Source organism: Phocoena sinus, chromosome 20 (assembly GCF_008692025.1).
Source record: "Phocoena sinus isolate mPhoSin1 chromosome 20, mPhoSin1.pri, whole genome shotgun sequence".
NCBI classification, from domain to species: domain Eukaryota; kingdom Metazoa; phylum Chordata; class Mammalia; order Artiodactyla; family Phocoenidae; genus Phocoena; species Phocoena sinus.
The window spans coordinates 18,532,567-18,560,309 of NC_045782.1; the positions used below are offsets into that span (position 1 = coordinate 18,532,567).

The following is a 27,743-nucleotide window of genomic DNA, read 5'->3' on the forward strand; positions in this document are numbered from 1 at the left end:
GGGCAACCGACGTGCAGGAGAAAGTGCCATGTCTCCGAAACTATACGGGAAGTTGGTGGGTGATTAAGATTCTATTGATAAAAACTGTTGACACACACTGACAGCAGAACTTTGGTATAAGCAGATTGCCGAACAGATCCCGTGTGTAGATTGTGATGTGTCTACAGAATTCAAACTCATTCAAAGCATTACTGAATTCATAGCAACTTCCTGATATTGAATATCTTTTCAATAAATAAATGTGAAAAGCATGAGAGCATTCATGGGGGGGTGATGTCTGAGAAATATTTTGATGTTAAAAAGTCATCCTCGTATTTCCAAAGGGTGGGAAACAGTGGTCTAGATCAGAGCTTCTCATACTTGAATGTGAGTCACTGGGGATCCTGTTACCAGGCAGATTCGGTGTGGAGTCTGAGGTTTTGCATTTCTGATGAGCTCCCAGGGGATGCCAACGCTGCTGGTGGGAGGACCACACTTTGGGTGGCAGGACTCACAGCAGAATATCTATGCTGGGACAGCATACCGGGCCTGTGGTTATCTGGCCTCTGCCTACCTCTCCAGCCCGAGGTCTCACCCTTGGATCCAGCCACCCCAGGACACCTGGGCCTGTCCTTGGCCTTTGCTCCCAATTCCCTCCCCCTGGCATCTCACCTCCCTATGACCCACACCCTCCTCTGACTCCCATACACTGCCCAGCTACCTGGCAAACAGGCCTGAGAGTAGGCCCGATGGTCATATCCTCTGTAAGCCACCTACCTCCCCCCTCCAAGATACCTTTTTCCCTCTTCCAGAACTGATTATCCCCTCCTTTGCACCCCAGCTTTCCTCTATCCTTCATAGCGCTTGATGACATATAATTGTTTACGTGTCTCCCAAGCAGACTGCAAATGCCTGCCATTCCTTAAGGCACTTAACGTGAGAACTATTGGATCAATGAATTTCCATCTCGTACATAAAAGGAGGCCTCGAGATGGTTCCTAGATCGTGAACACTTTGAAAACCTGGACTGGGCCTTACATCTGTATCCCTGAGTGCCTGGCACATAGTAGGTGCTCTTTGCAATTTATTGGATAGGAAGGCGTGAGCTCTGAGGTGGGTCTGTTTCATCCACCTCCTAGATGGTCCCCTCAGACCACTGCCTACTGGGCCGGGAGTTTTAACCGAAGCACATATGTTTTCTGCACAGCACTTTGCATGTGCATTAAGCAGGTTTTCTCAGAATGACAGAAGTCAGGCTTCCTCTGGCGAATTAATGGATGCCTGCCTCCAGCGGTGCTTCTGACTTATGGCATCATTTCTCCAGATTCCTTGGCACCTGCGGAGACCACCTCTCCAGTACGAAGGCCCACTCTGAGAGTGAGCTCAAAATCACAGCCAGCCGCACACAGCATGTTTCTGTGCTCCAGACTCGCAGAATTCAGTCCAGAGCCGGCACTCCTCCCTCTGGGGAGGTCCTTGGTACCAGGCACTAGGACAAGAGTCTTTCCTGGAAGCAGAGGTGTTGGGGAAACCATAGCAACCAACCGCATCCCTCTTGCTGTGTCCCATTTGTGATGGGGGCTGGGAACCGTGCTACCCTTGAGAGCTGCTTAGACCTTCCAGCTACGTGGAAATTTTCTGATCATTTTTTAATTTAATTTTAATCAAAGTAATACATGTACACCATTTAAAAAGCCAGTTGGTACTGCTCTACCTCTCCCCACTCCTCGGAGGCTACCACTCTCAATGGTTTGAGCTGTTTCTTCTGGTACTGACCTTCATATTTTCATGGACATCAACTGCTCGACAGTTATTTCTTGGCTTTTAAAATTTTTAAATATTACCTACTGAATTTCTACCATGGGAGCTAAGGGTGTAGGCTTCTTGTATGAAGTATCCTAGCATATTCCCTTGCCTTTCACCTTCCTATATAGGCTTAGATGATATTTTGATTAAGTCATTATCCAGCTTTTACATAATTATGACTATGTGAGTATTGCCCACACCCCAGCCTTATCGTGTATAACGTTTTTGATCTCCTCCTTGTGAAACTATTTTGTTTTTCCTGTTTTTTTCCTTTTTGTTTTTTGGTTTGTTTGGCTTGTACCTATAGCAGAAATGGAAAAAAAAAAAAAAGGTCAAACTCATAGAAAGAGCAGAAAGCATTTGCCAGGACTGGGAGTGGGGGAAATGGAGAGGTTAGTGAAAGTGTACAAACTTTCAGTTATATGATCAATAAGTTCGCATGACACAGGGAGATCAGCTCGGTGCTTTGTGTCCACCTAGAGGGGTGGGGTAGGGCGGGTGGGAGGGAGGGAGACGCAAGAGGGAAGAGATATGGGGACACATGTATATGTATAGCTGATTCACTTTGTTATACAGCAGAAACTAACACACCATTGTAAAGCAATTATACTCCAATAAAGATGTTAAAAAAAAAAAAAAGACCGGGCTTCCCTGGAGGTGCATTGGTTGAGAGTCCACCTACTGATGCAGGGGACATGGGTTCGTGCCCTGGTCTGGGAAGATCTCAAATGCCGCGGAGCAGCTGGGCCCGTGAGCCATGGCCGCTGAGCCTGCGCGTCCGGAGCCTGTGCTCCGCAACGGGAGAGGCCACAGCAGTGAGAGGCCCACGTACCGCAAAAAAAAAAAAAAAAAAAAAAAAAAAAAAAAAAAAAAAAAAATCAATAAGGTGAGAGAATTTAATATAAAACACTGACTATAGTTGATAACACTGTAGCATATAATTGAAATTTGCTGAGCGTAGAACTTAAATGCTATCATGTATATGTATATATAGGGATATATTTTATATATATATATATATATATATAAATATAAATATATTTGAAACCAAATTCTACCCTCATACTTCATTTGTAGGTTGCTGGATATAGAGCTCTATCTTAGACAAGAAAGATTCCCACCCCACCTTGGTCCCTGCCCCAAATGTGAAGGCATTCTGCCATTGTCTTCTGGCTTCAACTACCCCTGTGGAGAAGTCTATTCTGATTCTAGATCCTAGGTATGTGACTGTTTTTTTTCTCTCCAGAACCTTTTAAAAGGTTTTCTTTATCTCTATGAGGCCGCATTTCACAAGGATGCATCTTGGTCTGGTTCTTTTGCCACTTATTACAGGACTTAGTGAATTCTTTTAATATGGAAAATCATGTGGGTCAGTTGGGAATTTTTCTTATTTTATTTCTTTGGCAACATCCTCTTCTCCACTGTCTCACTTTTGTTATTCTAGAACTCCTAGTTGTAGGATGTTGGGCTTTCTGGATTTTTCCTCTCATGTTCATATTTTTTTCTCTCCCATCTTCCATCTCTTTGTCTTTTTGTTTTACTTTTCAGGCGATTTCCTAAATTCCAGAGCTTCCGTGGGTTTAAAAAAATGGTTGCAATAATATTTTTAATTTCCAGGAGGTTTTTTAAAAAAATCTTTTTCTTTGAATGTTACTTTTTAATAGCCTCCTATTTTAATAGCTGGTGTTTATGAATGCATTATTCACATTATCTCTTATCTCTTGAGAATTTTAATTAAAATAGTTTGATGTTTCCTTCTGCTTCCTACACTTATTTTTTATTTATCAAACACATACATAGTGCTTAATATTATTCAGGCACTTTTCTAAGTATTTCAAAAATATTAACTCATTTCGATCTTCCTAACAACCTTGAAGAGTAGATAATAATATTATTCTCATTTTAGAGGTGATGGAACTGAGGCTCAGAGAGGTTAAGTAACTTGTCGAAGGTCACATAGCTAGTAAGTTGTATAGCTGGATTTGAACCCGGGCTCTAGAGCTTTTTGCCATTAACCATTCTCTCTATTTCCTCAAAGTTTCTTTTTTGTTTGTTTGGTTTTGGTTCCTTTCCTGTTAGTGGCTCCCCTCAAATGCTTGGCTTGTTGACTCTCCATTCATAGTTAAGAGGTACTTGTTAGTTTTTAAAAATTTATTTATTTATTTTTGGCTGCATTGGGTCTTTGTTGCTGTGCGCGGGTTTTCTCTAGCTGTGGAGAGCCGGGGTTACTCTTCGTTGTGGTGCGTGGGCTTCTCATTGCAGTGGCTCCTCTTGTTACGGGGCACAGGCTCTAGGTGCACGGGCTTCAGTAGTTGTGACACATGGGCTTAGTTGCTCCACCACAGGTGAGATCTTCCTGGACCAGGGCTCAAACCTGTGTCCCCTGCATTTGCAGGTGGATTCTTAATCACTGCGCCACCAGGGAAGTCCAACTGGTACTTCGGGCGTGGACAGTCTTCCTTGTGTGTGGGAAGACTTACCAGGGGACTTCACCCTAGGGTGATCTAACTAAGTTTGTGTGGGGACTCCTGACTGTCATTCTCTGCGAATCTTTTCTATTGAGCTTGCCAGTGTCTCCAGGAAGGAATTCCCCAGATCTCTGGTTGGGGGTGGGCGAGGTAGATTAGTCTGGCTGGGGGGTCTCACTACTCAGTAAGCAGAATTTCAGCTTATCTCCCTGTTTTCTGTACAGCACCTCACCCATGCCCTCAGCTTTGCCTGGTCTCCCCCAGCCCGGAGCCTGTCTATTTCAATCTTATCTTTTGCTGGGCTGCAGAGAGATATTTGGCTGCTTTGGGCCATGGGAGGATATCTGGGGGACTTAACAGCTCCTTTTACAGACTTTTAACTAATCCTCCTAGTTTTACCTGCACCTCTCAACCCTGTCGTCAACAGTATCTGATTCCTCCAATCCCTCATACTTTCTGGGAGGAGGGGGGCATCTATGGTGAGAATCGTTTGACTTTAATTGGTTTCCCTGTGCAGAGCCTGATCCTTCAGCCTTGTCTGCTCAGTCAGTTACCATGTGCTCTCCATTTTCCAAAAATTTGCTGACATCTACTATTGTCTTCTCACCCATCTTCTTCATCCTCGTGGGATTATACTCTTAAAAAAAAAAAATCCTTGATTGCAATTTAGGGGAAGTTTGGGGAGGGAGCCTCCATACATACTTATGTTCATTCCACTGTGTCCGACCAGAAATCTAGACTGTCCATTTCCCTGAAGCTTTGGAGCTCAGCGGGCACGTCATGGACTCCTTTCACTATGCCAGGAGAAGGGGGAGGGATGTAGAGCTGGTCTCTGGGATGTACACAACCATAGGACCAATGGGTGCTTTTCATTCCCAATAACATCAGTTGCCCATTCAGTGGTTTTCAAGCTGGGGTCCTTGGAGTCCTAGGGTTCCTCCAGGAATGTCTCAGGGTAGGCCACAGTGAGTATGGAGAAATCAAACTGGGGGCCCCGTCTCCAGCTGGACCAGAGCAGCTCTACCTTTATCTGCTTTATATATTGGAGCTGTGCTAAAGCTTTTGTTCAGTACAAGGATTCTGCTATGGAAAAAAAAAAAAAGAGGAAAAAATAGAAAAGGAGAACAGCAACAGACCTATCATTATATGCCATTCTGTCTCCAAAGATGTCACTGGAACTTTTTTTTTCTGAGCTATTTTCATGGCAGTGCCTTTACAATCACATTTTGAACATTAAAGGAATATAGTGGAAGGAGAATCGCCTTTGGGTCCATAGGTGGGTTTTCAGCTTTGGTTCAACCACTTAGTGAAGTGTGTGTTCTTGGGGAGATTCCCCCAAGGGGAACACACAAGCCCAGCTTCTCTGGGCTCCAGTTTCTTTATTTTTCAGTGGGGATAACACCTCGTTAGCAGGGTCACTTGGAGGATTCACGGGATAGAATGTTCACGGCACGTAGTAGCTACTCATTAATATTAGTTTCTTCCTCAGCCTGGCCCCATCAGTGCGCAAAACACAGCAATTTTTTTCTCTCTCTCAACAAATATGTCAAAAAATATTTATTGCCCTGGTATGTGTCAGTGAGCCAGACAGTCCAAGATCCCTATCTCTTGGAGCATGTGTTTCAATAGAGGAGGATGGCACACTCGAAGGTGACACACGACATGGAACAAAGGACAAGCAGAACATATAAGGAGGGGTAAGGAGTGGGGCGGGGGTACAGTTTTCAATAGGGTAGTCAGGGTAGGTGATGTCTGAGCAAAGACTCGATGGAGGTGAAGCAATAAGCCATGTGGGTCCGAGCAGGGAATTCTAGGCAGAAGGAAAGGAGAATGCAAATGCTGAAGGTAAGCTTTCCTGGAGGGTACAAGGAGTTCCAGGGAAGCCAGAGTCGTTACTGCCAAGCGAACAAGGGGACAGAGTAAAGGGGATGAGGCTGGGGAGATAATATGGGGCAAGACATTGACCTCTATTAGAGCACTGACTCTCAAAATAATTGCTCAAAAATATAATGTCAAATTCATTTCCCCACAATATTAGAACTTGGGGACCTCAAGGCGGAGTTTACTTGATTACAAAGTGTATTCTACATCAGGATGAATGAAGGATATAAAATCTGAGCCTGTCTATTTAGAATGCAAGCTCATTAGAGGGCTCCCTGCACACCAATTCTGGTTCTCGCAGATGTAACCCATCCCCACCCTCGCCCCCTCTTTCCCCAGCAGGGCCATTTTCGGGACAGTCTCGGGAACCCAGCTCCCTCAGGGCTCCCATGTCCTTCCATGAACACACTCCCGCTCACTGACTGGTCCAGAGGTGGGCACCTGACTGGCTGGACCAATGAGTCTCTTCCCTGTTTTTTTTTTTTTGTTGTTGTTGTTCTTTTTTAATAGGATATCAGTGAGAGAACCAGAATGGTCTCTCGCCAGTAGCAGGACGTGTAAGATACACATCTATTGGGAACCATGTGTGAAAAGATATATGTGTGGAAAAAGCCTGTCTCTAGTGAGAGAGAATAAAGCAGTTTAGAAAGAGGAGAGGTGAGAGAAGGGGTGAGAGATCGAGGAATCTCCTGCCCTTGGTTCCAGTTGTCTCTGATGCTGCACCCTTGCCTTCCTGCTGCTGGGTTGTTGAAGTTTGCCTTGGATTCCACGGGCAACACAATTCCTTTTATGCCCAGGCTTGTTTGAATCTGGTTTTTCTCTTTTGCAGCCTAGATAACCCACTGCTTATTTCTTTTATCTTTGAAGTTACTCAGAGGCATCTACACAGAGTTTCATTTTTAGCAACCTCCCACCCGCCTTCAATTTAATTTCCTTTAGAAAAACGTTGGTCATGAAATCTGCACTTCCGTAGTCGAGGACAGCTTTTCTGTCCTTTTTCTGTTTTGCGAGCTCCTCCATGAAAAAGAAGGTTTTCCACGGTCAAAAGCACTGAGGAAATAAATGATGTATGCTATCTTGGAGATTTATAATATAGTGTATTAAAGAATTCCTGTCCCGAATTAATGTGTTTAATTTTGCCTAACCAGGGTTCCCCAGATCCTTTCTGTTCCTGTAACACGGAACACCTGAAACTGCTAACAGCCCATAGGGCCGACTTGGGGGCATACTGTCAAGGTCTATGTGTGACTGAGCCTGCCTTCTTTAAAGTGGCATATTTCCAGGCTGCCTTGCACAAGGATGTTTGACCAAGGAGGCACTGTCAGCCCGGAGGAAAGGACACTTTTGGTAAATTTCATAGTTACTTTCTACTCGCTAAGCATGAGTCCATAGGGTTGCTCCACCCAAAGAGGGTGCCTCTTCCTAATTCACTCCTAGGCACCAAAGGTCCATCCTCTGGGTCAGAGTTACACCTGGAGGCGTGCCTCCCTCACTGCTTTCTTAAATTTCTGAGCGGTGAAGCAAGAATGTGCCAAAGGCTCTGCTTTGAGAATGAGACGTCCAGATGATAAGGTGCCCCAGGACCCGTGTGTAGGTATGAGATATCTGGCATAGTCTCTGCCTCTGGGGTGGGTTTGACCATCCTCCCATCTACTGGTGGCCGTTATCAACCTTCCGCTGTTTACTTCCGCTGTTTACAGTTTGCAGACAGCTCTCATCTGATCGGCTGATAAAGGCAGGGCTGGGGGTTTGATCTTCGGTCTGACTCTGTAAAACCACTTTCCTGTCCTCCTACTTTGCCTCTGTCATCAAGTTGTCTGAGGCCACTCCCTCAACAGCCAACTTCCAATTTCTTTCTTCTCCATCATCACCCAAATACCTCCTCTAAGGACCCAGGCTCCTTTGCCTGGGGATTGAGAGGAAGTGGAAACGTAAAGGAGGCAAGATGGCATCTGTGGAGCCACACGGCTTGGCAGGTGAGGAAGGCTCCTCCCTGCCGAGGACTGTGGCCGTGAGAGGCTTGGCCGTGCCCCCAGCCCATGGGAGCAATGAGCAAACAGCAGGATGTGGCCGTGCCTCCTTAGGTGGCCTTGTGGACCAGCATCCCTCACCGGCCAGAGCCCACCTCTCATCCTTCGGCAGGTGTCTGGACCTCACTCCCACCCACGTGAGGCTCACCCCGCCAACCAGCCCAGGAAACGAGCAGCTTTAAGGTGACCAGAGTCTCCAAGAGATGCTCTTGCATGGTGATGTATCAGCCTGAAGAAAGGTACCATAGAGGAAGCCTGGAGGTGGGGGTTTAGGAGGCCTGGCTGGGTGGCCTGGGTGAAGTCACCGAACCTCAGCCTCCTTCCTTGGCAAACGGGGATGAGGGGCCCTTCCTAGCACGCAGGGCTGTGGTGAGGGGAAGGCCAGGAGGGAGGATGATTATGGTCCCAGAAGGACCGTCTCCCACATTGCTGGAGGGGGGCCAAGGGATACTGAATTCAGGAAAGTAGATGGGATCATCGAAGTGTCTGCTCAACCAGGGTCAGACTGGGCTTGGAGGGCCTGGAGCCTGAGGTGAGCTGCCAGAGATGGTGCCGGAACGAGTCGCGTGGCGCCCTTTTGCCGCTCAGCTGCAGCGGCCGGAGGACTGAGCACGATGGGAGGTGACTGGCCCTGCTCACCCCCCCGTGGGATGCTCAGGCAAGAGCCGCCGGGACGGCCGGTGCGGTGGAGCGGGGAGAGCTCGGGGTTTGCGGGTAGTCGTCCCGGGGCGGGGGAGGACTTCGCTGCCCTCAGAAGCCTGGTGGGCCTGGGCCTGGTGAGGGCCAGACCTCAGGATGGGGGCTGGGGGGATCGGCTGCGGGAATCACGGGGTGGGGACCGCAAGAAGTGAGGGCCAGCCTGCTTGGCCTCCAATCTCTCCTCAGCGCCAACCTGAGGGCCCAAGCCTCTGTCTTGCTGGAATCTTCTCTCCCTTCATCCCTCTTTGTGGCCCCTCCCAGGCCCATCTCTAGACCCCCTCCCCCTCCCCCCGCGTTTTGCCCTGAACCCAGCGTTAATCTCACTTTGGGTCTCCTTGGCATCCAGCCTCCCATGCTTGGGCATATTTTTACTCTCTCCACCTGCTGAGATTCTAGAGGTGGTCAGCATCCCTAGGCTTACTGGCCGCATCACTCCAACCTCTGCTTCCGTCATCACGTTGCCTTCTCTGTCTGACCTTCCTGCGCCCCTCTTATGAGGACCCACCTGTATAATCCAGGATAATCTCAAGACCCCGTGCAAGTACCCCATGTTTTCCCTGAACCCTCCCTCCTCCCAGGCGAAGGCCGCAGTCCTGCCGCAGCACGGGGGACCCTTACGTCCCACTGGATTCTGTGTCTCCTCCTCTAGGCTGTGATCAAGGGCTTGGTCTTTTTCAATTTAACGTCCTTATTTTTGTGCAAAGCCTGAGATAGCATACGTGGCTAATGAATAGTTTGCTGAATAAATAAATGCATAATTGGATGCATGAAATAAGCTTTGGGGACTGTACACGCGGGCAGCCATGGTCTGTGCGCTTCAGTTCTCCAGCAGCCTCTCCACCTTCCCTTAGTGGGAGAAGTCTGCTTTCCTTTCCCTTGGGCCTGCTAGCTGGGCTGGGATATTCAAGCTGGTGGTAGAGGAAGGAGCTGGTTCACCCCTTCCTCTTCTCCTGAAACCAAGCCACCTACCTCCCCATCCATACTTGTTAATTCCAGCTTTCCTCCCTGCCTTCCCTTTCCAGTAGTCCCATCATCTGCCCCCTCCCACCTAGTGAAATCCAAGGTAACCCAGGGCATCACTGCAGTCCATACCAGGGACATCCTTACCATTGACTGTCATGCCACTAACCCCCTGATGGAGAGCAGTCCTTCACCAGGTGGGCCAAGACAGCCCACCCGAGGCAAACGTCTTTCAGAGTCCGCACCCCTCCACCGTCACCCACTGCCCCGGTCCCTGGCCCAGCTCACCTGTCTCTCCCCAGATGGGCAGGTACTCATCTTGCTGAATGTCCAGCATGATCTCCAGCCCGTTGCCTGTCCCCCCCTTGACTGTCGTGAGCAGAGGCTTGCCATCCTCGCCTGAGTTAAACATGTAACATTTCCCATATTTTGTAAACACCTGAAGGAGAGAAGAGAGAGAGAGAAGCACATGGGTGACTTCAGACTGGGCTCCAGAGACTGGGGAGACCCCAGAAATCCAACAGCAGGCTAGAGTCCCCACTGCCCGTCACAATCAACCCTCCTGGCGACAATGATTCCTCACCCCTGGCTAATGGCCTGACTTTTGCCAAGTGGGACTCTGGCATCAAAGAACACATCTGGACACCCTTTGGCTTTTGTTGCAGTGGGATCTGCTCTTTTCTCCTTCTGTACACCACACCCCCGCCCTGGGCAGTAACGCGCCTTTCAAGTGTCCGGCATTATCTGTATCCTCTTGACCCTCTAATCTGCGCCTCCAGCCCCAAGCTCTCTCTCGGGTTCCAGACACACTGATCCCACTGCCTGCTAAGCGTGGCCTCAGGGGGACCCATGGATCCCCGACACTCGGCATGTCCCCGTGGGATCAAATCTTCCTCAGCCTCTGTGCCCCACTGGATGGTTCTCCGGTACACCGTGTCCCGGGGAACAGCATTGCCACCTGCCTAGGGGCTCACGCCAGACCCTCAGAGCGGCTGCCCACACCTCCTCTTCCTTACCCCCACATGCAATTAGCCGGCAGGGCCCGTCAACACTGTCTCTACATCCGACTTGAATTTTGCCTTCTCTCTTCTGCACTGCTTTAACTTAGGACCCCCATCATTTCTTGCCTGGGAGGCGGCAGTTTCCCAGCTAGGCTCCCGGATTCCAGACAACTTTCTCCAAGCCCATCCTCTAAGTTCACTGCGGCTCACTCTTTCAGAAATGCAAACCTATTATATTAAGCCTGTGCTTAAAATCCACCAGGAGGACTGCCCATCCCCCTTACAGTAAGGTCCAGGCCCTCCCTCCACACCCAGTCTTCTATGATGCTCTCTGCCTGCTCTATCCTCCTCTTCCCATCTGAGTCCACGAGAATCCGCTAGAAGAGAAGCTCCATGGGTTCAGAGACTACCTCTGCATGTACATCGAGGAATCTAGCACAGGGCCTGGCACCTGGGGGTGCTCCAGGAATATATGTCAAGCGGATGAATGAGTGAATGAACGAGTGAGTGAGTGGGTGTGTGGAGCAGATCAAACAACGTGCAGCACCTCTGGATGTGTCCTGCTGGTTCACGTAGTACTCGCGGTTTTCTAGTTGCTGCTGCCGCCGCCTGTAACTCCTCTCATTCCTCTTTCTGCCTGGACAACATCTAGTTCTCTGCCTGGGCAGCCTCTGTTCTCCAAGACCGGATTGATGCACCTCCTCCTGCAAGATGCCTTCCCGTGCTCCTGGGCCAAGTTATGTGACATCCCTCCTCACTGTGCCCCTGGCTCTGTCACCACGGCAGCTATCACGTGCAACAGCAAACATGGGTGGGTATTGTTCCTCCCATTATGCAGAGGAAGAAACCACAGCCCAGAGAGGTTAAGCGACTTGCCTAAGGTCACACAGCTATTAAGTAGAGAAGCTGAGATTCAAAGCCATGTCTGTCTGAGTCTAACACACGCGATCTTTCTGAGCATGTTGACGTTGTCACTGGGATGTTTCTGAGCCATACGCTGCTCCTCTCTGCCTTGCTTTTTCCATTCTCGGTAAGTGCTGACAGCCCCGTCGTGGATGGCAGGGCTGGATTTGCAAGGTTGCTAAGAGTCTAGAATTTTCCTTAGTTGAATCGGTTTGTAAGAATTAATGGTGCATGTTTCAAACCCGGATCTCCAGGAGTGATGGGGCGGTTGTGGGGGGAAGCCTGAGATAAAGATGGGCCCCACGACCAACAGTTTCATTGCTCACACTGGTACCGTGTGTTACAGTTCAGAGATGGCACGTGGGCAGCTTCAGCTTTCTCAATGGCCCCGTGAAGTTGGAGGGAAGAAAACTAACAGTTCCTGAGCCTCTACTCTGTGCTGGCCCCTGCTTGGCATTTTCATAGGAGTTATAGCATTCCTAATTATGGTCTCAACTACCCTGATGGGGAGGCATCTTATTATCACATGCCCATTTTACAGTTGGGAAGACTGAGACTTCGTGAAGAGGTAGGTAGTAGAGCTGGGACTCATGGGTGTGACTTTACCACCAAGGAAGTTCCAAGGAAGGAACACTGAAATTTTGAGCCAGACAAGAAGGTATCAAAGCAGATTTCTCATTATCTGTCAAGTCCGTGGCCTTGAACATGGCATTTACTTTTCCCAACTCCAGTTTCTTCATCTGAAAATTGAGCAAGATAATCTTGCCACATGGTTGTAATGTCTAAATGAGAGAATGCAAGTGGATTTGTTTGGAAGATTACATAATAGACATCTTTACGAGTTATGAATCCATACTAGGTCCTTTTCAGCAAAAGAGAGAGAAATTATTTGGGTTATGGGGGAGGTCAGTCATAAATTGAAGAATGGGGGTGGGGTTGAGGAGTCCTGTCCTCTCTGCTTATGTCCCCACGATACTAAGCTCATCTTGAAGTAGTTATAGGGGATGGAAACTGCCATGTGCCACTAACATGGCACATTCTTATTCCTTAAGAATGTTAAGCCTGTTGCTGAAAGCCCAGGGCAGCCAATGAGATCACTGGGGCCATGGAGTTCTGTAGGAAGGGGACATACTCCGATGCACACAATCCACTTTGAAAACCTACATTTGGATACCAACAGCTGAATTGTACCCAGTTACTGGTAGAGTGGATAGCCACCGCCAGTCTGAAGCTGGCACGTTCTAGCCTGTAATCTTCAGTTTTGGTAGTGTCTTTGTCTGGTTTTGGTATCAGGGTGATGGTGGCTTCATAGAATGACTCTGGGAGTGTTCCCTCCCTTCAGTCTTTTGGAAGAGTTTGAGAAGGATTGGTATAAGTTATTCTTTGTATGTTTGGTGGAATTCCCCAGTGAAGCTCTCTGGCCCTGGACTTTTGTTTACAGGGGGTTGTTTTTTTTTTTTAAACTACAGATTCTATTCACTTCTAGTGACTGGTCTGTTCAAATGATCTATTTCTTTTTGATTCGGTTTTGGTGGGCCATATGTTTCTAGAAACTTGTCCATTTCTCCTAGGTTATTCAATTTGTTGGCATATAATTGTCCACAGTTGGCACGTTCTAGATAAAAGAAACCTGGGTGTGGGGATGGGGAGAGGGTCTCACTGCCTTCCAGTAGGTCTAAGAATAGCCCCGATGTCGCAGACTGGCTTTGCTACCCTCTCTGGAGCACCACCATTCACATTTTATCTGTTGTCACTAATTTTTGCAGCAGCCCTATGAGTTTGGTATTATCACCCCTGTCTTACAGATAAGGAAACTGAGGCCCAGAGAGGCTGAACCAGGTCATAGAGCTGGTAAGTAGAGATTCCAGGGTGAAAGTCATCTTTGCCAAAAATCTTCCTGCCCAAATGTCTCATTTTGCATGTGGAGAGTCTAAGGTTCAGAGAGGTGAAGTGTCCTGCCCCAGGTCACACAGCTAGTTTGGGAGCAGAGCTGAGACCTGGGCTTGGGTCTATGCTCTTCCTCTAAAGCTTTCTGTTTGCACATGCCAGGGGTTGGAGATTACGGCTAAGCTTCCCTTGCCGGGGTACTGCATCCAGGAATAAGAAAGATTGACAACTCCAGCTGGCCTGGGTGCCAGCCTCTAGGCTCGGTATGACCTGTTGGGGCACCCCCACCTTACAGAGCCTGGGAAATGCAATGTGGAGCCCTTGCTGGGAAAGGTTAGGAACGGCAGATACCCATGAAGACACAGTTTTCTGGTCCAGTTAGTAGCAAACATTTCAACACCATGTACCTACTTAAGAAAATAAATTATGTATAAGCTCCCTCAAGGACTGTTGAAATATCCACTTACTAGCACACAACTGGGCCTGCAATCTACAAACCTTCCAACCCTTCATTAATCCTGACCTTTAGGGCTTCTCCTAAGCAGTGGGTTCCTTGTCTCTCCTTGCTTATTACACTTGAAGGAAATGAAATTGTGCTGCTCCAAGAGGCCTCTAAAGCTCAGTCTGGAGTTGAATGAACTTTCCTCCCAGTGAGTTACTGAAATTTCTCATTAGGCTGCTTTCAAAATAATGGACATGCTGAAGCCCACTGTTTCGTCTGCTCTGTTTTTCTCTGTCAAACTCCTCCAACACATTTCACACATGGGGAAGTGAGACAGCCTGTCAAATGGGTTACTAGGCTTCCAGTGAACAAAATGAAGCTGTCTTTTGTTTTCTGAAGTTGCAAGGAACGTGTTTGAAAATGAAATATGGCAGAGGGACGTGTGCGTGAGGAGGCCGCCATAGACGGTCAGCTCTTTGAAGGCAAGGACGGCATCTCGTTAAGAAATCTCCTTGCTTATTCATCTCTTCCTGCAACAGGAATTTCTGACCGCCTATCATGTTCCAAGGACTGTTGCATGACTCTGCTTTTTGCCCACAATGAGATTAAAAAGGGGATTTCATCCATTTCATGGATACCCACGAAAGCACCTCCGCGTGGCTGTTGTGGTCCTTGGGAATGAAGGAGATGAGGGGAAAGTGGGCAAACACTTCTCCCCGCTTCCCGACCAGTCTCTTTTAGGACATCATTAATATTCTTCTTCGGGCTCCTTTTTGAAGGGGAAAGAAGAATGTACAGTCACTGGGCATTTACCACGAGGCAGGCACTATGCTGACTGCTTAGACACCTTCTATATTTTAAGGCTCACACAGCCCACAGATGTAGGTGTTATTCTCCCCAATTTGCAGATGAGAAATTGAGGCTCTGCGAGGCTAAATACCTCATCCAAGGTCCTACAGCTAGAGAGTGGTTCGCCTGACTTTTCCCTTTATATGTATGGGTCGCTCAAAGAACCCTTAGCATTCTCTGAGCGTATACTATGGTACTGCGATCCCCCTCCTTCGAGCCCCTGCACCCATCTGCCGGGATGTGACATTTGTCGTGCCCGCCTGTCTCCTCCTTCCAAGCCTGAAGCACAGCCTGGGCCTTTTCTGCTGGGCAACTGTCCAGAGAGCTTCAGACCACGCGGGAAGAGATGTGTGAGCCCCACGCAGAAGAAAAGAGCGTCCGGTGACTGCAAATCTGTGAGCTGGGGAAACAGCACGGAGGGGAGCGACAGGTGACCCTGAGCGCTCTCCTTCAAGTCACACGTTTTGTGAGCAAATGTTCTCTAGGAGGACGGCTCACAGAGGCACAGGGACAACTTGAAGGCGCCTGGAGTGTCATCTGAAATGCCACACCCCCGCCAATGAATCCCTCCTGGCACCTCATGTGAGCACCCCAAATTGGGCCTGACCTGGGGTCATGCAGTGGGATGTGGGGAGCTAGAAGCCTTTCAAGTTAGACTGCAGTTTGGCAGGTGGGGGGAGGGGAGTCTGGGCATGATGGACGTTTCCAAGGGGACTCAGGGATGGGTCGGTTGCTCCTTCTTCTGGGGTCCTCCACTGCCTGTCTCCTGTGGGCAGTACAGGCTGCGTCGTTTTCACCTCTGGATTCCCAGTGCCTGGTCCCATACCTGGCACATAGTAGGCACTTAATGGGCAGGTGTCTGGGTGCAAGAAAAAAGTCAAGCATGGAATTGGGAACGAGGCAGCCCTGGCTTCCAATACTGGCTCTGCCCTGATTTGGGGAAGTCATTCCATCTTGAATCTTGATCTCTCATCCTCGAAATGCTGGTAAGAACAACTTCCGATAGAACTGTCGTAAGGATCAAAAAGGCTGTCATGGATCTGAAAGCACTTCATAGAAAAACAAATTCTCGGGCCAGGCAGAGAACATTCTTGTTTGTGGCCTGTATCCCGTCTAAGCCCTGAAGGAGCAGGGGAGGCGAAAGAGTTGCTGTTTGCCTGCAGAAATGGAATCTGAGATGTTGTTCCATCTGGGACCACATTTGTGGCTCATCCATTCAGTTGCATCTACAGAACATCTCTTGTGTTCTAGCACCTCCCCAGGCGTTGGGAATGCAGACATGAATCAACTCTTTAGGGACCACCTAGTAGGGAGGGTGGCCCTGCAGAATGATCCTGTGTGGTACCAAGTACTGTGGGGACTGATAACAGAATTCTCTCAGGGACAGGGCTGCTGAAACCAGTGGTACTTTGCACGTTGAGACAGATCCCTTAGGTTGGCTCCTGGGCTTAACAGGGCCATGGTGATGTCAGGAAGGCCAGTGGTGCCCGCTGAGCCCTGCCTACCAGCCCATCACTCCAGCTCTCTTCTGCTTCCGGAACCAAACACCCCTCCCCAACCCCTCCCCAGGTAGACAGTGATGGGCTCTACTAAGAGGTGGGCAGGATTTGTGGAAGTCTTTGGAGTCAGGTTATCCCGGCTGAACACCTACTATGTGCCAGACGTTGTGCACAATGAATAGTGGAGCTGAGCTACCAGCTAGTTGAAAATCACTAAGTCACACATGCAGTGACTGAGAAGAGCGGGCAACTGGTTCCCTCCAAGGAAACCAGTGTCAGTCTCAGTGGACCCCCCGCCAACTCCCCAAGCCCGGCTCTCTGATCCGCACACTGCCAGCAGGTCACCAAGCCCAACTTAGGGATACAGGGCCAAGGCAGGTGGGTTAAGAAAAAGAGCACATTTCTAGCAAGCCAAGGCTCACTGCAAAGACCATCCCATTGGCTGTCCTCAGATGCGGGAAGCAGGACTCAGGAGGGGTCCCCTGCCTTCGAGGAGGGCAGAGGCTCAGAAAAAGTGAAGGAGAGAGAGAGGGCACAAACCGTCCACAGCCCGGTACCACGTCCCTCTGCTGCCCCCATTCCTTCCTTCTAACCCTGCTGACACGATTCCTGATGCCCCAGTGTGCACCAGCTCCCAGGCAGAGGCGACTGGAGGCAGGGCTGTGTTCAAGGTGCAGCCACCCAGATGCACCAGGATGTAGCCCTGAGTTCTGCCACATTCGGCCCTTCCGGGGTGCAGAGCCCCACAGCGGGGCACATCTTAGTCTACGTTCTGATTACTCACGAGATAATGGATGGGAAGTGCCTGGCAGAGGGTACCTACCTACTTACATTAGTTAAGATAATTGTTTGTAGTAGGGATTCTGCACCCGAGTCCTGAAATCTCAGCTCCTACACGCTGTGATTTCTGGGTTCCTGGTCCTGTTATGAGTTCTTTTTACAGCTGCTTGCCTGATCCTGTGACTACAGCCCTGTGCCCTCTTCTAACTGCTGTCTGCTGGACTTACAGGAATAGGTGCCCATTTGGTTTTCCTGTGGCCGTGCCCAGATCCCTTCTGGAACATTCCTTGGGTATTCCTCTATAAGAAGTTTGTATCAGCCTGGCTGCTCAGCTGAACCTCACCTTTCCCCCACCTTCCCAGCACCTATCCCAGGGGGCTTGGGCGGGCTTCCCATCCCACTGTGAGTGTTTTATACCTGGATGACCCACCCTGAGATAAGACACATGTCATTCCTTGCACCTGCCTTACTACACACCTTCTGGGAATCGCCTTTCTTTGAGCAGGTGTGGGATGGGGGAGGGGAGAAGTGGGGATCAGAAATGTGTTCTATTGTGTTCCTGGTTAATTTCACATTATTCTACAGGGTTGCATGGAAAACAATGCATGGGTAAAAACCAAATGATGGTTTATGATGGTAACAGAAGTAAAGCAGATGTTCCAATTAATGCCAGGGCTGAAAACAATCCCAAGGCAGGCTGATTCTAAAAGCTGATCAAGAAAAGGTCAAACAGGTAACTACCCACACGGCACGAAAATCCTCATATCACTTTCTTACTGATCTCATGTTTTCTCATTAAAAACATTTCAGCTTCTCCAGGAACTGCTCAGAGGATGTTGTTGTCTTCTAGTTCTTCCCCATGGCTGGTCTTGGAGGTTGAGTGCACGTAATCTCAGTAGCGAAGCTTTGCATTACGAACGTTTAGAGGCATCACAGATTCATGAGTGCGGAGGGCAGTTTAATCAGATTGCTTTCCTGAAGTGTGGAATTAAGACCCGCTGGCGGATACACAGCATGCACAATACCACTCTCCTTCCGAGGTCCACAGCAGACATAACTAATGGATCACAGCACTCTTTCCCTCTGAGTCTCACAGGTTTTTTTTCCAGCCCGGTAATTCTGGCTGCCACTATTAAGAGTTGGCAAGTGAGTTGAATCCTATTTACCCTCCTTGTGCCGGAAGAATGTAAGTCCTGCTGATGGTGCCAGTGTTTCTGTAGTTACGGGCAATGCCTGATAGTTGGGGAAGTTTAAAGCAGGGCAACTTGAGGGCCACAGTGTTGGGGATTTAGGCAGAAGGGACTCTAGTTGGTGACACAGGCAGAGGTAGGACTTTGTATATTTAAAAAAATTGCTTGGACTTGCCCCCCTGCACTCTGGTGGAGCAAGCATAAGCTTTGGAACCAAATACCAATTCTGCCATTTATGAGCTTTTAACGTCGGGCTAATATCTCTTGACCACCCCTATGTTTTTCTGTTTCAGACTGGTGGACTAGACTCCCAGGCAACTGTAATTTTCATGGTACCACAGTTCCTTGACTTAGGATCAAAGGATCAAAGGACCTGAGATGATTAGGGGCTTTCAGAACGAAAGACAAAGAATTTTAGTTCATTCAACATCTAATGAGCAACTATCACATGTCAAATACTCTGTGAGGTCCTGGCAATACAAAGATAGATAAGACATGGACACTCCCCTTAGCTGTCAGGGTAGAAACGGAGAAAAAACAGCTTTAGATCATCAAGGCGACGGAGCAGCTGTAAGGCCATCATTGATTCCCACACATCAGTTTACAGAACGCAGCTCTTGAGGAACAATGAACGTGAAGCAAGGTCCGCTTGTGTAGTATTCGTTCTAACCCTGTTGAGCTTCTGTACATTTTCAGAGGGCCAGTTTTCACCTACTGCTTTGATATCAGCATGACCTACCCCAATCTTTCCCATCCACTCCACACTCCCCCACCAAGCCCATCGCACCTCTCACCTCCAAATCAGAGCCTGGACTAGGATGAGGTAGGTGAGGTGCCTCGGGCACAGAATTTAAGGAGCCTCTCACTTCCGGGGGCTGAGAGTGAGCGCCTCCTTAAATTTTGCACCCCGGATGCCTCGCTTGCCTCACCCTCGTCTGGGCCCTGCTCCAGACAAAGTCAGATGAAGATCGGAAGAAAGACATTCATGATGAAAGTGGCATGAGAGGCTGTTCTCACAAGCTTGCAAAATTGACACTATTGTCCCATTTACAGATGAAGAAACTGAGGCTCAGGGAGAGTGAGTTACTTGTAAGAGGCATCACAGAGAAGTGAAAGATCACAGGCTTTTTTATTGACACAGATCCAAGTGGGGAATCCCAGTTCTACCAGTCCTGAGCCATGTGACCTTGGGCCAGTGACTTATTTTCTCTGACCTTCTGACTCCTCCATCTGAAGAATGGCGATAATAACACCTCTCAGGGTCAGATGGGAATGAAGTCCAGGCACTTCCAGCGTCTGGTTCCGTGAGGCTGCTTTCTCATTAGTCAAGTGGACTGGCTGCACCTGCCTCACAGAGATGCCCTGGGGACCAAAATTAATGATGTTTGTACCACCCCCAGTGAGGTCTGAAGAGCTTTTTGGAGGATCACATGTAAGCTCCTTAATAGGCTTTGCTGTCTCTCCAGCCCTGTCAACTGTCTGTTCTTCTGGGGTGTGAGGGGGGTAAGCATCTGTTTGGTGAGTGCTTTTAGAGGTCCCTGGTAATAGCTTCAGATCTTCTCTAGAGGGATAATTGAGACGGAATGCCTGCTACATGTTGGACGCCATGCCAGGAGCTTAAATGCACGTTCCCGTGCAAACCACCCAGGAACCCTACAATTGCTCCCATTGTTAGAGAAGAAGAAACAGAATCCGTGGGAGGTCAAACGACTGGCCTAAGGTCGCGCAGCAAGCCAGAGGTAGAGCCAGGAGCGCCACGCTTTTGTCCGATGAAGAAACCTGGGCTTTCTGTATCCCACTAGTAACAGTGACAAAAAGAAATCCAGGTTAATATTTCTCAACAATGGGGCAAAATCTAGGATTTGCACCTGAGCGTGTTCTAACACGTCTGAGTATAAATTAGACTAATTGCGAGTCAGGACGTGAAACCACATGACTGCCAACTGTTTCCTAGACACGGCAGAGCGATGGCTTGGGGCTCTCCAGGATGGCCCAGGGGTGTCACTGATTGAGAGTATGAGCCTTTGCTATGTCCCAAAAATTCAACTGAAATTCTACAACGCTGTTCCACCAAATCAGAGAATTGAGGGGGGCAGGTCAGCAGCTCTCTGCATGTTTAAGTCCTATAGGTTCTACCTTGAAAATATCCAGTTAATTTCCTCCTCTCAACCCCTGTAAGCTTCAGGGAGAGCTGTCAGCTGTCACCACTGCAAGTCTCTGCAGGGGTGAGCATCTTCTACGCTACCATATTCCCTGTATCCGCCCTGGTTCGAGGGACTTAGCAGAAAACCAATGAATGCCGAATAAATTAATGCTTTCATTTATTTGTCTATTTTTGCTTCATCGCCAAGCTCTGAGACTATGTCTTACCTATTTACCCAAGGGCTCTATGCGGAGTCTAGCTTAGCATAGGTACTCAGTAGAAGTTTGTTGAATGATCAACTTCAAAGAGAATGACTGAGAGAATAATGGTGCCATTTGTTTTATAAAGAAAGAAATTTGCACACAACATAGCTGATCAAACACTGTATAAAGCTAGGACTCCTGTGTGGCTCCCCCCATGAGCCAGCTTTCTCCAAAGCAGGAACTTAAGCTAGTGGCCAAGACCTCTGCCTGAGCTCACGACTTCAGGTTGGATGGGCCGGGGAGAGATTTGGTGAGGGTGAAATAAGGGTTCCTTTTATCAATGTCAGCAGCCAGTTCCCCTGTCTTCTGAGAACAAAGAAGAAATGGCTCGAGGAAGTGGGGGTATTTAAAACGGAAAATGAGCAGACTTAAGGCGGATCATGATGGCTATCTGTAAATATTTGAGGGGATATCATTTGGAAGAGAGAATAGACTTATTCTGTACAGCCATGGAGAATAGTGCCAAGATCTGGGCTGGACACAGGGAAAGAACTTAACAATTAAAATACGCCACAGTAATCTTTCTGGGGAGATGGACACATTCTATACCCCAAGGGTATGGGTCACACAAGTGTATCTATTTGTCAAAACAATACAGGTAAGATAGGTGCATTTCAGTACACATACATTTTACAACAACAAAAGGAAATGTTAAATCACCATTATCATCATCATCGTCCTTAAGTGAGGGACAGGGGTGAACAGAGGAACAGGGGAAACAAGAATGTCAAAATGTTAATATTGTGGGATCTGGATGGTGGGCACGTGGGGCTCATTATACTGTCTTGTTTACTTCGTATATGCTTAAAATTTTTTCATAATTAAAAGCTGATATATGTTCATTATTGAACAGAGATGAGTCTAATGGGCTGTGTTGGGAGACAGTGAGCTCCCTGTCGCTAGAAGCGTTTATGCAAATACTCTGTGCACCCTCAGCACCGCCACCCAGGAGGGTATTCCTGGAGCAGGGGCCTGAACCAGATAACCTTGGTCAGGATCCTCACCCTTCTCCTCGAGTGGGGGTGTTGGGCAAGCCTGTCCTGGACTGGCAGAGGGTCTGGAGGAGAGCTGGATCCTCCAGAGCCATGAACTGGAGCCAGAGACCCTCATTCCAGACAGTGGGAGATGGCTGGGGCTAGAGTACCCAAGGTTTCTAGGAAGGCCGCTAGACTTGGGGGGAGGGGCGTGGAGTGAGGAAAGGATCCAAGTCAAGAAGAGGAATTGCAGGTGTGGAAAGCAGTCTGAGTTTTCAGGCTCTGAGCCATATGCCACTGCTGACTAGCTGTTTGAACCTGAGCAAGGCACTCAACCTCTAGGAGCCTCAGTTTTCTCATCTGGGAAATGGGAGGCCGGACCTACCTCATAGGATTAAATGAGCTTGGGTGTCTGGCATCTAGACAGCCATGCTCATTAGGGTTATTACTACTTATAAGGGGGAGATGAGCCCAAGGAAAGACAGGCTCCCCTGGGGAGAAAGGGATGGGCTTGAAGGCCTGTCTCATTCACCAGCTACCACTGGAGGCCACATCTTAGGGATGGCTAAGGGAGGGGTGTCTGGATGGGTCAGCCTGGCTTAAAAGGCAGGAAAAAAAAACTATGAGAACTCTTCCATTGATGACATCCCAGGATTCTAGAGGGATCCCAAGCAATTTCTAGGAGTAACTGCTGGGGCTCTCCACGCCCCAGTTCATTGCTGTTGCTGTAGAGGTACCCGGTGCTGGAGAGCTGTGTGTCCACGTTGACAGGACACAGTCTCCCCTTGGCAGGCCCCATGGACCCCAGACCCACTTGGCTACAGCTATGACCCCACCACCTCAGACCCTAAGCTTGTTTGGATCGGGCCTGGAGTCATACACAGTGAACTCCACAGGGCAGGAAAGGCACCCTCATCTTGCCTGGTACACAGTTGAGTATGTAATAAATGGGTTCCAGGTAAACAAACGGATGCTAAGCTAAATGTGGAGTCAGGTGCTTTAGCCAGACCTGCTCACTCCAGGGCTCATGTCGCTGGGGGGACCTGTGAGGCTGGGGGGACAGTCTGTCCTCCCCCATCTGGGCCCACAGATCCCCAGGGGGCCGACTGGCAGCCGCTGTCAGCAGGTGGTGCTCACGGCAGACGGTGGTAGCCTCTTCATTTCCACGAATGGCTTGGAGCACCAGTGCGGTCACACACCGAACACACCATACATCAGATGCCTAATGGCGCGTTTTAGAACATAAGTGGTAACCACCAAATGCGACCCAGGAAAGGAATTAGAGCCAGATGCACAGTGGGGAGGGAAAAAAAAATTGAGAAGAGCCTCGGAGGAAGTGGGGCCCGGTGCAATCGTCCTGAGACAGGAGGAAGCATCTCTCAAGCACCTATAGGCCAGGGGAGTCCATTTCATTTAAAATTGGCACCCTTTACAGAGAGCTGGGCTGGACGCGGGGCCCCTCGCAGGTCAGTGCTGCCTGGACTGGGCCTGCTCAGTCCGACCCTGACCACGGCATCCTGAACTGCTCTGGGAGCCCCTCCCGGCCACTCGTTCGGGTTTTCCATTCAACAAACATTTTTGCACACCTACTCTCTGGTACGAGGTTATGTACCAGGGCATCTAAACACAAGAGTTCAGACCCAAATTGTCTGGTTTCAAATGCTGGCTCTGTCCCGACCTAGAAGTTAGTTAATTTCCCTTCCTCAGTTCTTCTTTGTAGTACCCTCCACCTTGCAAATCTGTCATGCAGTTAAATGAGAATATGGGGCAAGTGTTTAGAACAGCAGTGAATATATCCTGAAGGGTCTCTGCCCTCCTGGGGATGCACTCTGACATTCCAGTGGAGGGAGGGGACTGTGGGCCAGATCCCCTGTGTCCAGCTTGGGGAGTGCACACAGTAGGTATTCAGGGGATTTTATCTGAATTGAGCAGAGCACATGTACACGCGTGCACACATGTGTACACACTTGTATACACACACACACATGCCACCTAGAGCCCCCAGCAGAGATCTATTTCCTTGGTAGGTGGACTTTTCCAGACCCCTTGGTGGAGAGATGGCTATTCCTGGGTCCTGGCTCTATGCAGGCATCTTGGTTCCAGGGCTTTCTCATTTCTGGCACCTGAAGTTTCCTTTTCTTTCGAGCTTGGCTCTGCATTAAAGATTTTTTAAAGAACTGTACTTTGTTCTGCATGTCTATGTGCATGGAGTGGAAGATGGGTCTGGGCTGGCTCAGTCCGCTCATGGTGGAACTAGAAACCATGGCTGGAATTTTAATTTGTGGTGCTGTGAATGGAGCAGTGGAGCATGAGATGGGAAAGTGCTTGGGCCGGACTCTTAAGACCCTGATTCTGGGTTAAGGCCAAGCGCTGTGCGAGACAGCTTACACAGTTATGTATTTAATCCTCGTCGTGGTCTTATGTGTTATTATGTCCCTTTTAGGGATGGAAAACTTAGACTCTGAGAGGTTACAAGACGTTCTACCATAAGAAAATTATCATCCCCAACTCAGCCCTTTAAGCCCATAAGCAGGGGTTAGGATCCAAACTCAGATCCATGGTCCCTAAGTGCCGGTGTCCCCAAGAATAAAACACCGTTGCCAACAGGCATTCGGGAAACAATGAGGGACCTGGGGAAATACAAAGGCCAGGTCTATATTGATCTCTCAGGAATGGAGATGAAGAGCGGCCGTGGCCCCCATCACTACCACCAAAGAGGAAGAAAGAGAAAAGGAGAAGCTGAATGGAGGTTAAAAGTGGAAGAGCAGGGCTTTCCTGGTGGCGCAGTGGTTGGGAGTCCGCCTGCTGATGCAGGGGACACGGGTTCATGCCCCGGTCTGGGAGGATCCCACATGCCGCGGAGCGGCTGGGCCCGTTGAGCCATGGCCGCTGAGCCTGCGCGTCCGGAGCCTGTGCTCCGCGGTGGGAGAGGCCACAACAGTGAGAGGCCCGCGTACCAGAAAAAAAAAAAAAGTAGAAGAGCAGAGAGAAATCAATGCGAGCGCTATGAGAAGGCTCTGGGATGGAGGATGGGGGCGAAGATGCTGCAAAAGGATCAAACCCTCTGTCCACAGTAGAAGACTCCCAGTTCTCTGAACGTCTCAGCTCATTTGACAGAAGAGGGAGCTGGACTGTAGGGAGAGCAGCCCCAACTTCTGCTTCTGGGCTTGATTGACTGATGGACTCATTCATTCGTGCATTCAACATCCAATCTCCTCTACCCAGCACTGGGCACTATGGCGTTGCCAAGGACATAGATGCCGAGGGAAGATATACTGAGCACATACGTGTTAGGTGCTTACAGGCAACGTCTCCTTTATTTCTCTGAAAGACTCAGCGTGGGAGGTGTTAGATCCCCATTTTACGTATAAGAAAGTTGAGCTCAGAAAGGTTCAGTCAGGTATCCAAGGTAGAGTGGGACTGACATCCAGGTCAGCGTTAATACCGAAAGTCCATTCCTTTCCACTCGAGCACGCTGCTTCCCTGCTATCACTCCTGCCTCAAGAGCTTAACAACCAGGGCGGTTATAGCATTTATGCCCCAAGGAGGGCACCTTTGACAGTGAAAGGTGGGGGCACTCTTAGTAATTACATCAGGACAACAGGGAGAACCTGGCATCGTCCTGGGCGGACTGGGATGTACTATACCATCGTATATAGTACATATACTGTACCCTATACTAAAGGTGTGTTAGTATTTATATTTGCATGGAGCTTTGAAGCTTTCCAATGCATTTCCCCGCTTTCAGTCATGCCTTATTCGTAGGGTGAAATGAGAAAAGTTTCCCAGATAACTGAAGCTCATCCTTTTAAACGCGATGTTTTGAGAATGGATGATTCTGGATGGTGAACTTTGAAATGCAGATCAGGTTTCCCTGCTTGAGGAAGTAGCACTCCACCATGTCGTCCCCACGCTGGCCTGGCTCTCCCACTTAGCTGGGGAGAGCTCCTGCAGCCTGCAGGACTCAGGGCAGAGCTCTGAGAAGGGGGACTCCAGGGCCTCCCCTGCCCCAAGAGAAGGGCTGGCAGCAACACCTGCTCTATAAGACTGTCAGATTCTCAGAGCCCAGTAGGCCTGTACTGGGCTTTCTGCAGTCAGCTTCTTTTACAGAAACTCAAAACCAGCATCAACTAAGTCAGAGCCTTAGGAGAGCAGAAAAACGTCAATGCAAAGAAGATGAGAAGGCGTTGGGGTGGGGGGAGAGGACTTCTTTGAGCTCAGTGAGCTCAAACTCTCCATGTTACAGAAGAAGAGAAGGAATATGACTTGCCCAGAGTCACACTGCTAATTAGCGGCAAAGACAGGACTGGAATCCAGGTTTCCCGACTCCCAGGCTTGAGTTCATCCTCTGAGCCCTGCTGCCTCTCTTCTTCCCTCCCCCACGCCACCGCATGGGACCTCTGGCACGCGCCCCAGACACGCTCTGCTCTATCATGCCTCTGTGCCTTTGCACCTGCTGTTCCACCTGCCTGGCATGCCCTTCCCGGGAGTACCTTGCCTGGCAAACTCCCTCCTCCTTCGAGAGGAAGTGGAAGCGTCCTATCTGGTAGCCTTACCCGAATCACTAGACCTTGTTCATGGGTTAATTTTTGGTATCTATTATACTGTGGAATTTATGTGTCTGCCTCTCCTTTTCATTCCAGACTCCCAGAGGGCAAAGATGCCTTCTTGTTCATTTCTGTATCCCAGCAGCCCGCACAAGGGGTGGAACGGAGTAAGCTTTCCATCAGTGTTATTGCATGAAATTGAAATGCCCTTGCAGGGAAGGGAGCTATGACAGGAGAGGCTGCCTGGCAAGGGGCGAAAGATGGAGGCCAGGGAGGAGGAGACAGGCGTCGACAGCTGATTCCTCCCGTCGCCACAGGGCCAAGGGTGATCCCGTGCAGAGAAGTGGTTTAGAACAGGCCTGCGGGTGCGGGGAGAGGGCAAGGGGGGCTGGCAGCCCCAGAGACTGCTCGACCCTGCATCTGCTTATTGGATTCTCTCCGGAAAAGTACCAGTGAATTAAAGCCCAATAAAAAAGGCAGTTAAGTCCAAACTCATTGATGCCTTAAGCTCCCCCAGGTCAGTGAGCCAGCACGCAAGCTGGGCCAATATTTCTCCATTTCTTCCCACGTCAACATTGCTCTCCAGTGAAGAAACGGTGACACATTTTATTTCAACCATAAGTGGAGCAGAGAGACTGATAGCAAAGTGATGGCTGCTGCCTTCTCCAGAGGGGAGGCTCTGGATCCCATCCAAGAGACTCCTGTCAGCAGGCGTGATGTCCATGTCCTGACCTTGGGCTCCGGATGGGGTACTGGTGGTCGGATCTGTGCCTGTGTTCCCGTGTGCACGTGTGTTTGCCTACACGCACTAGGGGTGTGTATGCCTGTATGTGTGTGTGCACTGTGGTTTGCTACATAGATACACGCAGTCTGCACATTTGTGGGTTGATTCATCCATTTATTCCATACATATTTAGTGAGCACCTACTTTGTGCCAGACACTGTACTTGCCTCTGGTGTTTTCATGGTGAAAAAGACAGTCTCAGCTCCTACCCTGTGGGTTATACAGTCCAAAGGTGTAGAGGGGAAGACAGACGACAAAACAAGTAATAACAACAACGCGCATTGAATGCTATATAGGTGCAGGTGTGCACGTGCATGCTTGAATACCTGAATGCATGCAGGCCTGGAAATCTAAGTGTGTACATGAAGAAAGTGGCGTGTGTTGGGGGAGGGGAAGAAAAGAGAGAATTGAAGTCGTGGGGGCACCTGAGTCAGAACAAGGGACCTAATACCTAAAGAGTGTGCACAACCCGTGGCCATGGCCTCCCCACTTCCTCTTGTTCCCCCTGGAGGTCTTCTGACCTCTGCTCAATCACAGGAAACTTCGGAGGCCAGTGGCTGACCCTCACTGCTGGGTGGATGGAGAAACCCTGGACTAGGATGATGGGAACATGGATTTTATTCCCAGTCCTCCTGCTAAGTAGGAAGCCCACTGCAAA

General features: G+C 49.2%; 1 protein-coding gene and 1 long non-coding RNA gene across 4 annotated transcripts in view; one reads left to right on the forward strand and one right to left on the reverse strand.

Moving 5' to 3' along the window:
• The window catches only part of ASIC2 (acid sensing ion channel subunit 2), a 1,009,846-nt gene that overhangs the window by 69,257 nt on the left and 912,846 nt on the right, over positions 1-27,743 (reverse strand). For both annotated transcript variants that reach the window (XM_032617572.1, XM_032617571.1), the window contains exon 2: positions 10,112-10,262. In XM_032617572.1, coding sequence (XP_032473463.1) covers positions 10,112-10,262 — 151 coding nt within the window. The remainder of the gene's footprint in view (positions 1-10,111; positions 10,263-27,743) is intronic.
• On the forward strand, positions 7,974-21,622 carry LOC116746251. Of its 2 annotated transcripts, XR_004347657.1 has the most exons (6): positions 8,007-8,110; positions 8,277-8,403; positions 8,663-8,785; positions 11,477-11,635; positions 13,533-13,578; positions 15,184-21,622. It is a non-coding gene; the product is annotated as an uncharacterized LOC116746251 (long non-coding RNA). The 2 variants fall into 2 exon arrangements; XR_004347656.1 differs by having other exon boundaries at positions 7,974-8,403.